We start from the raw sequence: 17,943 nt of genomic DNA on the forward strand, positions 1-17,943 counted from the left end.
CTACTACTGAAGCCGAATACTATGATGCCATGGCTGATACATCAGAGCTCCTTTGGCTCAAACGTGTGCTTGTGAAGTATCAATTATTGCCACCAACCCCGTGTTTCAGGATTGCACCAAAATACATTAACATTGATTGCCATTTTATTCTTGAACACATTCAACAATGAGAGATTCAGATTGTAAGCTTCAGCCAGCAATCTCCTTTACCATGGCTGTCAATGTTGAACATTTTACTTCTCTTATTGGCAAATTGGGCAGTGTGAATCCACATGATGCTAGAGACGGAAATTCGATTCCCACTACCAACTTTACTTTGAAGGGGAGGGGGGTTATAAGCAACGTTCAAAAAATCGTTACATATCGACCCATATCGGCCAATACATATCGTATCAGGCCCTTCCCAATACAACCCCTACAGGGGTTGTATCGGGTCAGGGCCTGGTTCAGAGGATAGCCAGGACTTAAACTGGCCCCTCTGAATCAAAATCGAAAAAAATAAGTAGAAGTTAAAACAAAAGGCCAATACCGGCCGATATGACTTACCAGCATATCGACCAGTATCGATACTTTGAACCCTGGTAATAATAGCCCCTGTGAGGGATTCGGACATATCACCAAATATCGGCAGAGATTATTTCTTAAATATTTCATTATGGACACCAGTCTTCAATGGCTATGGCAATAATAGCACCATTACACCATGAGAAAAGAATGCGTAGAGTGAACCATGAAGATGACTGCTGTGGGTTTACAGAACTTTCTTTACTTGAAAGAAATTAGAACGTTCCTCGTTAGCTGCAGCAACATCATCCGGGGACGCCACAGCCACCACAACACCCTTGTCTTTAACCGCTTCTATTGCATCTGCGAATTCCTTGAAATCCTTCAATCTGGAATAAAGGGCGTGTTTGTCAAGTACCCACGTCTTTCACCATGCAGGAAATATAGATTAGCATATGACACTAACATAGGCATTTAGGCAAGACTATGGATCCATGTATGCACCATGCAGGAAATATCAAAAGCCCCCATTAACATTGAGGCCTTTTGTGCAAATTTTGATGAAAATGTCTAACAAAAGCTTACCAACTAAAAATAAAATGTCTATTACAAGGCTTTATGCCAGCAAGACAAACGAATCTAGCTGTGATTAATTGCTTTATTTGGTATCCAATTGACAAAAATTTGTTTGAACCAATTCTGAATGCAGAATGACCACGGGGAGCGGTTTCATTAGTGCTGGTCTGCTGGACAGATACCAATTCTGAATGCTAGACGAGTACAAAGGACCATCTAGGATCTTGCCACCCAAAGCATGTCTTGGGCTTGGTGCTTTCATGATTCTAATCCCAAGACACGTGGCATCTGGTGGTATATTTACCACATACTTCAACTCGTGCATAAAGTCAAGCCAGAAAACCAGAGAAGACGAGTCCTTACCTGGTTGATAGGATCTCTTCTCGTCTTTTTTGTCTTTCATCTTCTGCGACTCCCAGCAAATACCGTAGTAAACTGAGAATACAACATAACACCATTAGTAACTTAAGGTATACCCATCTAAGACAAAGCATGTACAAGGCCTAATCATGATGAAATATTCTAGAAGGAAAAATGCAGGAAAGAAGAAAAAATAAACCATTTTGATATGGATTCAGAGGGGGTCGAACTCATACAGCTGTGATACATGTACAGCTTTGGGATGGGTTCAGTTATTTGATTATATATCATACATTTTCATGCCTATTTCATAATAATAATACAATTTATTCTGATCATTACTGTTCTGCAAGGGGGAAAGGGAAATTCGTAATTTCATACCAAAAATGCCCTGAAATTCATGAAGGAATATAGCTATTAATTATAACTTGCTGCTACTCCTTACTAGCTCTCCCAAAGTATATGGTACACTTTTCTTTTTTTTTTTTTTTTTTTTTTGATAAACAAGTATATGGTACACACTTGAACATACAGTGTACTCACCTCTTGCTAACATATAGGTCACACAGGGAAGTAGATGTCTGGGGGCATTGCTTGGTTTGGTGTAATTGTAAAACCTCAAGCAGGCAAGCCTGATATTGCAGGTTCTAGTCTGAGGGAAGCCACTTTGTGCAAAAAATGCCAAATGTCAGAACTGTACCCAGTCTACACCTCCCAAGACCTCAGAGAGTTGGGCCAACATTGGGTAATGGTCTTTAGGGGGAACTAGATGTCTCCATCTCCATATGGAGAACAAGGCTGGCGGTTTGTGACAAAGATACATTGGTGAAAATAAACTTTAAGTCAGATATAATAATAAAAAAAAGAACTTTAAGTCGGATACGGTCTTTCGCCTCATCCATTTCTGATATATCATCATGTGTCAAACCCATGTTGAGATGTGCCAAAGATGTACCAAGGTTGACTCATGTTGAGATATGGGCCTCTCATAGAGGAGTGTCACAGGAATTACAGATAAGGGGAATAAAAACCTTTTTTATTTTCTTTTCTTTATAATCTCTCCATGGTTGGCTTTTTTTATGAGCACTCCATGGTTGACTACTTATTAACTATTCTAAGCTCCAACTATCATCTTGCAGTCCAAAGGTTATGAATTATAAGTTAATTACAGAGAAAGCAACTAAACAATAAATACCAGTTTTGAATTGTGAAGATTTAGTCCTTGAGTATTTGTCTTAAGCATAAAGAAAGACGAGTAACATCACCACAAAAAGCAACGGTTTGAAGCATATGTTTTGATTATAGGGATTTGTTACTTGCCTGCTATAACCTTTTGCATCAGGTAGTTGGTAGGAATCCACATCTCCAATGGTTCCAATAATTGCCTTTGTAAGGGCGTCATCATCCATCTCCAATTCACGTAGGAAGTTGGCAGTTCCATCATACACCTCAACAGTCTTCAGTAAATTCGGATCACGATAGGACAAGTATGTAAATACTCCTAAAACAAGACACCCAATGAAGAGAAAGAGCAGCATAAATTATTATCTTCAACTAAGATCAATAAAGGTGGCTTTCATAAGCAAGATCAAATGAGGTTTCACCTGAGTGAGTATCAAACTCACAAAAACCTCCATAGGCACCACCACTAACTCGTACGCGGTCCCACAACCATGTATTACTAATATATTTGGAAATGACATAAGCACTTCCATTGAGCTGATACCCTGTATCATATATATTAGCAGCTTTCCCAACGTAGTTAACCTGCAGGAGTAAAGAGTAAAATAAATTAAGTTTAAACCATAGGAAAAAAAAGAACAATTCCAACCAGCAAATTCAAGTATATTTTCTCACCTGGGTGGGAATAACAACTGCTTCATTTACAAAAGAAAGCCGGTCATTCCAAGAAAGTTTTTCACCAGGTGGGGTGTTTGGAAGCAGATCAAGGAATTTGCTTACAAATTTCTCCGTATTTGTGAGATTTTTTGCATCTGCAGTCATATTTATCAAGCAACTCTGCCTTGAAAGTAAAGATTTGCGTATCTCCTCAAGAGAAGAAGAGATTTCAGCCCAATCCTGATCAACTTTCTCTTCTAGAGTTTGGAGAAACTCCAAGTAGCTGTGAACATAGTAAAGGAGAGAACAATGTCAACCCCATTAAAGATGTGCACTATCAGTGCGGATAAACATGCATATAAAAGTTAAAATTTGTACACTCATTACAAGTAGGAGTTCAACTATTATTACTTCAAATGCAAATAAACCATTTAAGTAGGGATGCTTGGGTTAGGTTGGGTCAAGAAATTGTTAAGTTCTGAAATCTGAATGGGCCAAGCTCGAATCAGATGTAGTTGAAATGCTTCAAAATCAGGCAACCCACTCTTAACCATACATTTTTTCATGCATGTTATACAGCTTTCCCCCCATAGTAGAAAGGTCCCAGTAAACCTACATCCATCCAAGTTTGAAAAAATGTTTCTCAATTAAATATCATTTATGTCACCTTGCCTTCACTAATAGTTTATCTGCATCAACTCCTAGAAATCTTTTGTGGGGAAAGAGTCATGAGATCATATTTTAGCATGCACAGGAAGACTAGCGTAAACAAGAAATTTGAAATAATCCAAACAACCCAACCTGATGCCACCCATTTGCTCAGCAATCCATCCTGCAACGTTTAACTTGGCATCCATCCTTGCAGCAGCAATTCCATGACCACTGCCTCTTAGTCGGTTCTGGAAATAGACATCAAGTATAGAAAATAATCAGATGAAATAGTAAACTCTTCTAATCTAACATAATTCAATAGTTACCTCCATTCTTGATTTGCTTTGCGAAACAAATTGCTTAAAACGTTGTTGGTCAGTGAACTGGACATCTTGAAGGATGCAATTAAACTGCAACAGCAAGCATCATGTCAACACTGTACACAATGAACTACCAATTTAAGGACAATAAGGGGAGGACAAAGGAAAGAAAAAAAGACAACAGCACCTAATAAAAGCTCAAGAAAGTATATGTACCAAGTAAGAGATTAAACATCTGGAAACCCCTTGAAAGCAATAGAAAAAGAATTACAACTTTTTTCAACAAGAAACCCATTGTAGAGCACATTCCATGGTTTGTAATTTTGATATTAATGGTTGTTTCCCTGCACGTTCTCAATGTGAAGGTTCAGACTGATTTCTAGAAGAGGACCAACCCTTGTGTGATGTCCATGCAGCCTTTTACTCTATAGAATCTAAGAGAAATACCACAGTTCAGGAATACTATGGGAAGGTGGGGGGTAAAGTGATGTAGAACCCTTGCCTCAGAAAGCATGTAGCAATTTTGAAGTAGATTGTTAGTCCAGCAACTGAAAACGCTCAATCACATCAATTTGGAAATGCGAAGAATTAAATGGTCTGGAAAGCTTATAGGAATGGCAACTTCACAATAAAAACTTTCTATGAATCCTAAATCAGACCAGCCCAGGATTCGATCCTATGGAAGAGGAAACAGAAAGTACAAGTTCCCTCAAAGGTCTCTTTCTTTTTGTGGATTGCACATCTTGATAAAATCCTCACAATCAACCACTTAATCTTACAAGGAAGAAACTTGGAGAATAGATTTTTTTTTCTCTGCAATTTAGAAGATGAACCATTCTAACATTTACTCGTGTATTTCCCTTACAACATCTAGGTCCATTTTCTTGGGTTGTTCCAGAGAAGTTGACCAACACCTAAAGACATTCCAATGCTAATATCCTGTCATGGCTGGTGAAAGGCCATTTGCCCTAGGGGAAAAATATTTTGGAATCTATTCCCTTTTGCAAGACACTGGCTGGTGTACAAGGAGAGACTCATGCAACTTTAAAATGAAAAACTCAGATCAAAATATGGAGAAGCATTGTAAGACTAATGACCAGTTCTCATCCTTGAACATTTTGAAGGCCCTTCTCCTAATCATTCCTCCGACCATTGGGTGGACATACTTTTGACTCTTATTTTGATGTATAAAGTGCTTATGTACAAGGGAATACCCACTTGTCAATAAGCATAAATGGCTTACTTCTTATTGACTGTGCAAAGTTTCCTTGTGGAGACAGCCCTTTGATGTATACAAAGTTAAAATAGTGAAATACCAAAATGCATCGCTGTGTATCAGTCGATACATATCAGTTTTTGGACCTACCAATATGCTATTTTTTGAGAGTTTAACCCCTTTAATGTCTGGAAATATTAATATTCAGGTTAATATTATTATCTGTAAAGTAACAAAGTGAAACAAATAGTAACTTTATGTTGTTTCTGTATTAATGAGTGAGGCTGCACCTCACGCCTCATACTGGGATGCTTGTAACAGACTCTTTATCTTTTGCTTCTAATGAAACCTAATGAATTTTTATACAAAGTGGAACAAATAAAAAAATAACAGTATCATAGCTGAAAGTATGGATATGCATTTTTGCATATCCAGTGTATCCATGCTTTGAACCATGGGTATTAGATATATATTAATGCATTTTATACTACTAACCAAAGAAAAAAGGACAAAAGCAAGATCAAGGTTTCGAAGTTAAGAATATAGGAAACATCATAATGATCATATCAGACAACTTAATATTTTACAAGTAAATCAGGTATCCGTATACATATCAATACATGGTGAAAGGTAGATTGCATCTTCTGAAGTGATTTTTGCAGAATATAACACTCAAAGTATATGCCAAAAAAAAAAAAAAACAAATACCATAAGTGGAGAAAAGTACTAAATGCAGTCAGACACCCTGAAAGGATATGAATAACTAGAAGCATAAAAGCATTACCAGATTAAATAGGTCTTCAGCACGCCCTGCCATGGCTTTGCCTCGAACAATTATATGACTACATGGATCCTCCTTGCCCCGTAAAGACGATGAGAAAGGATAAACTGATATTCCTCCAGTCTTTCTTCCAATTAACTGATTAAGTTGGACAAAATCCAAGTCTTTTGTTCCCATCTCCAGCAATGACTGACTGTCAAGAAACTCATCTAGGCATAAGTTCTTCATAGGATAATATTCTTAAATTTTGAACCACTATTGCATCCAGATACAAAGACTCACAAAATAAGCCCTTTATACCTATATGCAGCAAAGTTTTTTTTTTTTTGATAAATGAATAAGCATTTTATTAATCCAGTAAATAAGAGTTACAGGCAACCGAGGAGAGGCATGAGATGCGACCTCTCCTTTAAGATTGATCACAACATTACAAAACTATATCCAGCAAAGATTGAAGAGTGAGAAACATAGATTTTGTATGGGGTTAAGAAAGAAACCAAACCTCAGTGCATTAATGAAGCTCCAATAGCATAATTTTGCCAAAGTTTGCAATAGAAATACATACACAAGTAGCAAGGCAAGAATAATAACCATATGACTCTGAGATAAATTGTTGCTTACCAGAATAGTGGTACCAACTGAAGTAGGTCTTGCTTCAGTGAATTCATATTGAAGACAATTTCTGTATAAAGGACATCATTTGTGAAAAGGTCATGCTTTAAAACTTTTACCCCGTCTATCTCCCCTTCCTACAGGAAGACAAATATTCCATTGTTAAAATTCCCCAATACAGGTAAGAACATGGTACTCCAAATAAAGTATAGATGGAAAGGGTTTTGACTACCTCTGTAGGTACATGTATAGGTTTCTTTGGAATGTCATGTAAAGAGAGGCTTGGTACAGTTTTTAGAGCTTCTGGCGGGTCTGGAGTTTCCTGCTTCAGTCGGAGTTCTTGTGTAGCACGTGCAAGTTCAGCAAGATCTTCTTCTGTCATATTTGCTTTGACTTTCTCCAGGATTTCTCTCTCAGCTGCCTCATCACGTGAAGCCTTCTCTGGATCAGGCTGAGATGGAAACAGTCTTTGTTAGAGTATGGATTGACAATATAACCATGGGCATAAGCTTACAAGGTCCCCCAAAAAATAAATAAAAGATCAGTATTCACCTGCATTTCAATTGCAACACAGTGAGGGTTGTTCAAGATATATTTCTGTATTAATGGAGAGAAAACAGCTTTCGATCCTTCCTTAGCTATTCTATCTTTTAAAGATTTTAGGGGCTCCTCATACTTTAAAGGTTCAAACGGATCCATATCATAAATCCATTTTCCCTGCATAAATATAAAAATGAATTAATAATTTAAAGTCTGGAAGAACTAAGATGAAGTATTCACCACTTTGATCAATTAAGAGGATTTGAAGTCCCTACAATGGAACGAAGCATCAAGGACAAGCCTCGAGGGAATGACCCAGTGTTATTCTCCCTCAAAGAGAATTCAATTGTATTCATGGATGCCTCTACAGCTTCTGAATCAAATCCTTCCTCTGCCAACTTTGTTAGAGTACTCATAATCAATTCTTCTACCTTTTGAACATCATCTTCAGAAACACCTTTCAACCCAATGCTAAATTGAGGCTGGAGGAGTTCATCTTCAACTCCGCCACCAACAATAGCATCTCCTAATCTGCTTTCCAGTAGGATTCTTCTCAAAGGAGAAGCAGGAGTTCCCAACATAAGATGATCCAGAAACCCAAGAGTAAGTTCAGTTTGCAAGTCCAAAGGCTTATCAGATAGCAGCCAGTTTAGGCACACCATGTGTTTCTTCTTCAAATCACCACCCTCACCTGCAGGATATTTCTCTACAATCTTCACTGGTTCTGAGAATAGTTTTTGTGCATCAACCTTTGATTCAAGGGAGGCTGGGTTTGCATCAAACAGATCTAGGTATTCTGTACATCAAGAAAAAATGAATAAATAGCCAACAAACACTTACTAGATCCAGAATAAATATAATCAACTGATATCTAAACTTGGTATACCATTTCGTAAAAAACAACCTTAACAAAATAAGAGACAATAAAGACAAAGTGTGATCTGCTTTATTAAATCAAAACCATCAAATATCTACATCAACCAAGAAAATAACTAGTTATGGGAACCAAGCCTCAAGAGGACCATTTTTTTGTTTGTAAAAGGAAATTTTAATAAAAGTAAAAAAACGAGGTTACAACTCATAGGTTGTAACACCATCAAGAAACAACAGAAATTCAAAACAAAAGAAAAACAACATCAAAATCAGTGACTCTCCCAATAACCAGTCGGTTCAACCATAGGACATCATTACTTCATCTACTATCTATTTAAGTTGAAATAAAAGCAAGTTGAGTTATTGTATCTGTTATTAATAACATCATTCCTTTTTAGGCCATAAAGTTACTTTACATAATGATAAATAAGATGCAAACTTTTTAGTTAAACACCAATTGTATAATTTCAATTTGTTGCATATGTTTTTTCAACAGTTTTTCCCCATTTTTACTAGTTGCATCCATTATCTTTTATTTTCATTGCTACTTATATTGAAAGACTAGGCTATAAACTCTACTGCATCAAAACCCTCACAATCCTAAAAATACTCCTTTTGTTTTCACTGGGACAAAACCACAAATAAACAAATCATGGTTTACGACATATAAATTATGTCCATTACAATTATAGTGGAGCAGATCCAGTGGACACATGACACTGATAATTCTTAAAAGTTATATGGTATAAACTCAATATATCATTATTAATCAAAAAATAAATAAACTCAATACATCATTAATGGCTAAAGGAATCTAAGAAAAATGCATGTGTCCCTGTTGAACACTGGTGTAACCACACAAAAGTTGACATGGCCAGCATTCCTTTATAGACTAATTATCATATAAATAATAACTTGAAAAAATGGAAGCATGTTGAAGTTTTAAGATACATAGCTAAGATCTCAAGGGAAAATGAATAAGAAAATTTTGGTAGATGTGCAAATAACAACTACCAACTTGATAACAACAAAAACCAGAAATTTATCTAACAGTTACTATTGTAGTTGTTGTTATTGTTGGGTAAGTAGAATATCATTACTGTGTTAGAGGAGGGGAAAACAAAAATATATGATATTAAAAAGCATGACCACATAGCCTTGCTCAATGTTCTCTTATCAATAACTAAACAATGTATTATATTTTATTGACTTAAAAAGAATGGATTGCAATCTAGAATTATACCAAGTACCCTTTCACTATTAGGCTATCCTCCGCTACCTAACCATTTTTTTAATACCAGCTGCACCTTGTTTACAATTTACAAACTACGTTCCTGGTGGACCAGCCCACCACAACCACCAAAATAATTCAGTTCTAGTAACTCCTTGCCTGGCCAATGAAACCACTACATTGTTGGTTACTTGGCTGATCTATTGGTCTATGTGACTATTGTTCTTGTCTCCCTAGCGGTTTCTTTTACTTCTCATTATATGCTTGTATTTTCAAAGGTCCATTCTGTTGCTTCTAACCTGTTTCACTACAACCAGAGAGTTGCCTTCTACAACCACGTCTTCATATTTGAATTTTTTGTACAATCTTAGACGATGTAGCACTGCTAAAATTCAGCCCTTTTTGAATCTCCAAATCCAATTGAGCCAAGAGACCATCACTGTTTTTAAGCACCGCCCCTTTTTTTTATAAATATTAAGCACCGCCCCTATTCCTGAATTTCCTGGGTTACCAAGACTGCAACCATCAAAGTTTAGTTTGATTTAGTTATTTGTGGGCAGCATCCATCTTGTTATGGAAGTGATCCTGATAGAAGAAGAATTAATAACGCTTTGCCAACCCCTTATGGCCTTGTGATATCATCTGAGCGTTAGGAACTGTGAAAGATACACAATCATGTAACTAAAAAGCAAAGTGAATGAGCACACTCTCAGTGTCATTAATTTTACCCTGGCAGGAAACAAAACACAAAGCAACCTTCCCCTCCTCCCAAGCCACTGCCAACTTTTATCTTTTCCTCTTTCTTTCTTTTATCTCTGTGTCCTATCCTCCCTCATAATCTTATGGAGTTCTCTCAGTATTTTATTTAATTACTCTCATCATACTATAATTGGTGTAATGGTAAAATCTCAGGCTGTCAAGCGAGAGAACACAGGTCCAAGTCTAAGAACAGCCACTTTATGCGAAAAAATGGCAAAGGTTAGGACCATATCCAGTCCACCCCTCCCAAGACTCAGATAGCTGGGACGAACATTTTTTTTTTATGAATAGCTGGGACGAACATTGATTAATGGCCTTTTTATACAATTATACTATACTTTTGCTTCTCTTCAGATCTAACTCATTGAACCCCACTATCAAGACATTCCCTTAAGCATATTACCCTGCTAATTATTTACACAACTCTAGACTGTTTTTCCCTCTAGAACTTTAAATCTCTTTTGATATTTTCCTCTTAAAATAATCCCATTCCAGCTTCTCATTCTGCTTATCTTGAATATCTTATCTTTTCAGTCTTTTAACATCATTTTAATTTAAATGGCCAAGTTTAGATATTTCTAGATTGGCATTCCACAATCCACCAGGTACATAAATAATAATAATAACAATGATAATAATAATAATAATAATAAAGTAAAATCAATTCCATGGCAGTTAACATGTAATCATGATAAAATAAAGAAAAGTTTCTAGCATAAGAAACAAATAGGATGTACCACTAAGGATGCGTAGACGTTCATTTGGATCATCATCTCCATAGAACCATATCCTGGCATTGCTGGGATGGTAATACTTACGGTGGAAATCCTGAAAATAGATGTTCCACAAATTTATAATCCAGGTAGAAACAGCAAGCAAAATCTACACTTGCTTTTGAGCATGAACATTTTCTACAATTTACGCATGGATTCCTAACAAGAATGCACCAGATAATAATTTGTCATGACTGTGATAGGTGAAACAATAATTTGTCTAAAAATTCTATCATCAATTAAGTTAAAAGAGTTCAGAGAAGGGCGTCAACTTCCCAAAGAAAAAAGTGTTAACCCACTAAAGTTGTTTTTGGATTTGGTGGACAGAAGTGGAAAAACAGGAAGGTTAAAATGAATAGAAGATGGAATAACTATCCCTCCCTGTGAGTACCCCACAGAAAACAAGTATTAATTCAGTAAGGCTGTGTTTGGATTTCATGGATAGAAGTGAAAAGTGGGTGGAAAAGTTAAAAGTGAATAGAAGATGGAATAACTGCCTCCCCTACCCCCCAAAAAAAAATCTGTGAAAATGACAGAAAAATGCCTTAAAACACACATCCCTTGGCGAGAGAAGACCATTATGGATTTTTGGAAACCAAGAAAGAATAGCATAGAAATTAGGCCACAATCTGCAAAAGCAAGAGAGAAGGCTAAGGATAGGCAGGTTGGTGGAGAAGAATTCTGCTCTATTAGGTAAATGGCTGCAGTGATTGGTGTTGGATTTGTATAAGCTATGGCAAAACAGTCAAAGTATGACGGGTAATGGGTTGACTTGGCTGTAAGAGCCCCTTTAGCCTCTCCTTGGAAAGCCATCTCAGATTTGCTCCAAGTCTTTTTCCAATTTATTCATTACAATGGCTTTGTGGACTTGCAGACAGGAACTTAAGGAAAATAAATGGTTGACCATGAACCTGGAAATCATTCAGTGGGTGACAAGATCAACTAACAATATGACCAATACCTTGGCTAAACAAGGGTAAACAGGAATAACTCTTCTGGGCTGTATTGTAATCATTCTTTTTTCTCTTAGAGGATAGGTAGCTCTTCTAGCCTATCATTGGACTGTACATAGCACTGTAAATTTGTTGTGTTTTTCATTAATAAAGTCTCAGTTTCTATCAAAAAATATTATTCATTATTATGTTTGGTCTGGAAATAACACTAAATTTTGGGGGGATTTATGGTGGGAGACAGGCTATTGAAAGATCCCTATCTTTTATTCCATCTCTTCCTATGAGAATGAACTTGTCTCCCATTTTGTTTCCAGTCTTGATTTGGGGATGTCTTGAGACTTGAGTTTTAAGAAGAGGCTCAAGGGATATTTGAAACTAGCAAAACCCTAGATCCGGTTACCCCTTTGAAAGGCATATCTATCCTAGATAAGACCAAGGTTTTCAACCTGCCATGAACCAGGCAGTTGAACCAATTGAACCATCACCCATTGTCAATTCCAATCCAGGTAAATCCTAAACCTGGAATTTGATCAGAAACTGTTGACTTGGTCAAAAACCTGCTCAACCAAAGAGGCAGTTGAACTGTTGACCCGCTTGACCCAGTCACAGGTTACAAATAGTGTATATGGAAAATTCCAGAGGCCATAACGTTGCACTTGATACATCGATCAAAAAAAAAACATTGCGCTTGATAGTCAGATTGGGGTGACCATTTTTTTATTTTGGGTAACTTTTCGCATTTAGGGATATCAACGGGTCAGTTCTGCCTGACTGCCCAATTAATAATCAGGCCGGTTCCAGTTCTTGCTTGTCCTGAACCAATTATTTTATTAAATATATAATGTTTTCCTAATTCTATTATAATTTTAATTATATTTCATGTCTAGAATGGTAAATTTGATAGATAATATATGTGACAATGTAAGTTAAAAATTATTATTCATCAAAAAAAAATAAAAGTTAAAAATGTCTAATTTATTAACACATAAATGATTTAGTATTTTGTAATCATTTTTGTAATTTATTAACATATAAAATGTCTAATTTATCAAAATTTATGTTTTAAGTTATTATTTAAATAAATAAAAATAGTTGTCATAATAATTGGGTCTATCAAGTAGGACCGAACTACTAATAGGGACGGTTCTGGGTCCATTCTTTGTCCCAATTAACAATCAGTTCAGGACTGGCTCTACCTAGAACTGACCCAGACCCAACCCGTTGACAGTCCTATTCGCAATCAATGCATTCTAAGAAGCTGAAGAAACCTTGGCCCACTATTTTTGCCAAAAATGTTTTCTTTGGCCTCCAATTTCAATTTTTAAGCCCTACATACAAGCAAATCATCATACAAGAGGCAACAAAGTACATTGCCATAATTTACAATATTAACTAGAATATCCAAATGGAATACAGCCTATCCTAAACATTTTTCTATCATTGATGGTGCATGATGATTTTTTTATTTTTGATGAATTTGGTGGTGCATGATGATTGTGTTAATTATTATATGAAAAGTCCATTATACTTATCAAAGAATATCCCCAGGCCGAGGCCCCTCCAAACCAGATCTAGTCTTGTGACTCCTTCCCTAGCCAGAGAATCACTCTCTAAACCATGAATCACAGATTTTGGAAGTGTGTGATATAATTAATGAAAGTGTAGCATTTCTCTTATCTCATAAGAGAGGCCCACTATTGCAAGTGTAATAATTATGTCTCTATCTTTTTTTGAACAGTTTGACAACCCCCTTCCCTGGGGCTTTCCTTGGATTCCATAGCCTCTATTTTAACCTTTCCCTTTTTTTAATAATTTCCTTTTCAACCCAAAAAACAACATATCAAAAGTCCATATTCAAAAGATAGGTTGTAAACAAGTAAGAAGTTGATATTTATACATAAACAATAGAAAAAAATCATATTTATACATAGAAACAAATAGACCGCAAGGTAGAACTAACCTTGAATTCCTCAAATGTGAGCTTAGGAATAACTTGTGGATCACCCCCACTATCAACACCATAAGTAGTGTCTGGAAAAAGTGCCTATAGCAGATTTACCACATAAAAATAATGAATGGTGTTGCTAACTCTTCCAAAAAAGATGCAACCACTCAAATTTTGTAAAACCACATGGCAGCTAGAAGCATTTTCATGAAACATTCAATCTTTGACCCAGGAATAAGTATGAACACAAATATCAAGATTGGAATCTAGAAAGGGTCAGTATTTCAAATATTTTCAGTCATATATCCATTCAAATCAGTTTAAATAGTTCATCTGCTCATGAACTACTCCTACATGAAAAACACGTAGATACAGGATTTTTTCAAACATGATTAAATAGAAGGAACCAAGAGGAAATAAACTTGGAAAAGACAGTGACAGTCCACAAACAACATATTATATGTATTGTAGAATTTTATCATCTAAAGGTTTCTCTAATTCTCAAAAATAAGCACAAGAGCAAAGAAGCATGCTTGCAATCACAAGTAACTTTCAGAAGGATGTTTTAGTTGTTTCCAATTCCGCCTTACACAAATAGAAGCACAACATAGAACAAACCAGTTGGTTTGTTAAAATGATGCCCTAACAACTATTTAAGAAAAATGAACTTTGTAACAAGACCATAGTCCCTTTCACAATAATGACCTTGAAAATCTTCCTAAGCTTGTAGAGGAACTGCATTTCTACTTAAGCAGTAAATTAATACTTAAATAATTGCATATAGCTTAGACGAAGATTACAGATATTGCCGCATTGGCATCCTGAAGAGAATGACTAATGAATAGTTAATTACAAAGTATCAAAATAACAGTAATGCACACTAATCAATGGTTTTGTTACAAAATACCAAAGAAAGAGAAATGCACCCCCCACCACCACCACACACATACACACACCAATATGTAGAGACAGGTATTGAGTGATGCTTGCCTGTTGAGCTAATCGGCCTAATATATTATCAGGCTGAGAGTATACCCCTTTCATCTCATTGAAAACAACCCCTACAAGTAAAAAATAATTAAAAAAAAAAACTAGAAAAATCAGAGATTTCCCATATAAGGAAAATGAAACAAGCAAAATATTAGGATTTTTTAAATGACTAAAACCTGTTTCTGAAAATAGAAAACCTTGGAACATAAATATGTAACAAGTGCAACCTTTAAAAGACATATCCTCTGAAGGATCGTTAAGCTCATAATGCCAACCCTCCTGTTGAAATGTCTGGAGGTCCTGTATGCACTTAGGAAAGAAGACAGCATCCAGGTAGACATCGACCAGATTGTAGAAATCCTAAGGAATGATAGGATCAACATCCATTAATCTAAATTAAAGAAAAAAAAGTATGACTGCATCTAAAATCCTCAAACAGCATACTCATGCTTACCTTAGTGTTTGTGGAGGCAACAGGATAGCATGTCCTATCAGGGTAAGTGAATGCATTTAGAAAAGTGTGCAAGCTCCCTTTCAACAATTCAACAAATGGTTCCTTCAAAGGGTACTTCCTTGATCCACACAATACGCTGTGCTCCAATATGTGAGGAATTCCAGTTGAGTCTTTCCTACATTTTTACAAATAGTCACAAGGAAATAATGAAGCATTGAGCGGCCAATAGTTGAGGTGTAAGAAACCCGGTATCAACTTATAATAAATTCAAGAAATCCTATGGAATTATCTGTAACATTGAAACCTTGAAGCCACAAAAACAAACGAAACCTTCCATTTTCCTATCAATGATAAAGGTTGAAAACATAAGTATATTAATAAGTGTTTTAAGGCAGGTCAACAAAACTTCAAAAGGGATAACGTAGGAAAATCGAAGTGAATTTCACCCTTTTGCCATTAGAGTTAACGTGTTATGTATAAAACTTTTGACATAACTAGTACGCTGAACGAGTAAGTCTTCCGGAAAGTAACTGCTTAGAGTCTCAAATGGGCAACTAAACCGAAGTGAAATCCCCAATGAACCTCCAGGCATATAATAAATAAAGTGAAACTAAGATGCCCACTTTGAAATAGTCGACCCCATTATCACATCATCATGCATAATAAGATATGAGAATTCGCAGTATGCATTCAATGTAGAATGTCACTTAAAATCAAATACATGATAAGAAAACCGCAAAACCAGTAATGAGGATAACACTTACGGTGGAGTCCGGAAAACAATACCAAAGACCTTATTCTCGTCATCATTGGATACAGACATTACTTCTGCTCCGGTTTTCTTATGCTTATAGAGAACAGCTTTTGATTTACATTCTTGAATCACTTGTTCGGAAATCTTCTCGAATCCAAGCTTCTCGGCGACTTCATCGTGGCTCCCGCCAATGTCTAGAAATAGAAATGAATCAATACAAGGAGCATTAGACACGGGGGATTTTGTAGAAAAGAAGAGGCAAAAGAAAGGAATCAGCTTTTTCTTCTAATTTTCGATTGAAAGTACCTGGAGAGGCGTATTGGGGAGAAGTGGCGATAGCTCTGGGGGTAAGAGAGGAAAAGCATCTATTGAGATGAAGGGAGGAGGGAGAGCTGGAAATCAACCTGCAAGGGTGACGAAGAGCAGAGCGGCCGTTCGCGGAAGGAAACAAACGTTTTTGCCTACGAGAAATGGAAGTAGAGGAGGACGACCACCTTGTTAACCTGTGACCCGAACGAAAGAAGAATCTGCTGTAGGCGGCCGAAGAACACGATAATGACCGAAGCAAAACCGTTCTCTCCATTACTTCTTTACCCTTATTTGCTTTCCCTTCTCGATTTTAATCTCTAGAGCGAGCGAGCGGCGACCGGTCCGCGTGCTGGAGTGTTTTCCCCTCTTGCTGTTTATCTTCTTACAGAATAGAAGCAGAGATGTCCAGGTATACGGGGTTATAGATTTTATTTCTTTCTTTGCAACTTTCGTTTGATAGATTTTATTGGAAGGGAACATATAGAATCCATTTAACACGAATCTGATCTATGGTTTTCTGGGTTTTAGACGGTATAGATTGATTGATCAGGATTCAAATTTAGAAAACAATCCTACCAAAAAAATATTGTTCACCAATTTATTAAAATAAAAAATGAGTACACAAAATGAAATAATGCCGTGCCTTCTTCTAGACGGCTCAGTTTACTAGTTTAGTGGCTCGAGTACTACCATGTTGCGTCTTCACTGTTACCAGAAAAAATAAATAATTTAAAAAATATTCATGTTTTATCAAAAGGAAAAGAAAAAACAAAATAAAAAATTTATAAAAAACGAGAAGGCGCTTATCAAGATTTTTTTAGGGAATTTGTCTAAAGCTCACCATGAGTTTTCAACATTTTTCTTAAATTAATTATAAATTTTACAATTTTTCAAAATGTCTAAAACTCACTGTGTCAATAAGTTTTTATTTTCCAAAACTCAACTTCTATTAATGCACCATTAATGCTTCTTAATAGAGATGTGCATGTTAACATAAATAACAATTTTCATGACCAAATTATCCTTGAATGGTGAGTTAGAGGAAAAATAGTCTTTTTCAGTTTTCAATTTTCTTGTTTCTTTTACGGTTTTAATGATTTGTTATAATTTCCAATGTTTTTTATAATTTATATTTTTTACATTTTCTATTCTCTACAATCTATAAATTTTTGGTGTTTTTTCTACCATTTTTATTTTCTTATCTTGTTTTTCAATTTCTATAGTTTCTATAATTTGAAAATAATTTTTTATTTTGTTTGCAATTTCTATAATTTTTTTGTAATTTATATGTTTTTATGTATTTTATATTTGAAAATATTTTTTTTGAATTTTTTCCTTTTTTCATGTTTAAATATTAAAATGGTAATATATTAACACCCATTAATTTATTTTGTATATATTTTATATTTTTTTATGAAGGTTAAAATGGTAATATATTAACATCCATTAGTTTGTTTAACGTCAAGTTAGTGGCATGGTGAGTTTCCAAGTTCAAAGTATCGA

The 17,943-nt window shown here is 35.7% G+C and overlaps 1 protein-coding gene across 1 annotated transcript; it reads right to left on the reverse strand.

Moving 5' to 3' along the window:
• Positions 1–612: 612 nt before the first annotated feature.
• Positions 613–16,892, reverse strand: LOC104605874 (presequence protease 2, chloroplastic/mitochondrial). The gene is made up of 19 exons (XM_010270813.3): positions 16,438–16,892; positions 16,142–16,325; positions 15,378–15,552; positions 15,151–15,283; positions 14,924–14,994; positions 13,949–14,032; positions 11,000–11,090; positions 7,675–8,195; positions 7,412–7,576; positions 7,092–7,310; positions 6,869–6,996; positions 6,251–6,440; positions 4,257–4,340; positions 4,081–4,178; positions 3,298–3,562; positions 3,045–3,207; positions 2,761–2,941; positions 1,444–1,515; positions 613–893 (listed from the first exon to the last, which is right to left on the reverse strand). Exons 1-19 carry the CDS (start codon positions 16,712–16,714, stop codon positions 752–754), a joined length of 3,243 nt encoding a protein of 1,080 aa, XP_010269115.1. The 5' UTR covers positions 16,715–16,892; the 3' UTR covers positions 613–751.
• Positions 16,893–17,943: the final 1,051 nt, after the last annotated feature.

This window comes from Nelumbo nucifera, chromosome 5 (assembly GCF_055504915.1).
Source record: "Nelumbo nucifera cultivar China Antique chromosome 5, China Antique-T2T, whole genome shotgun sequence".
Lineage (NCBI taxonomy): Eukaryota > Viridiplantae > Streptophyta > Magnoliopsida > Proteales > Nelumbonaceae > Nelumbo > Nelumbo nucifera.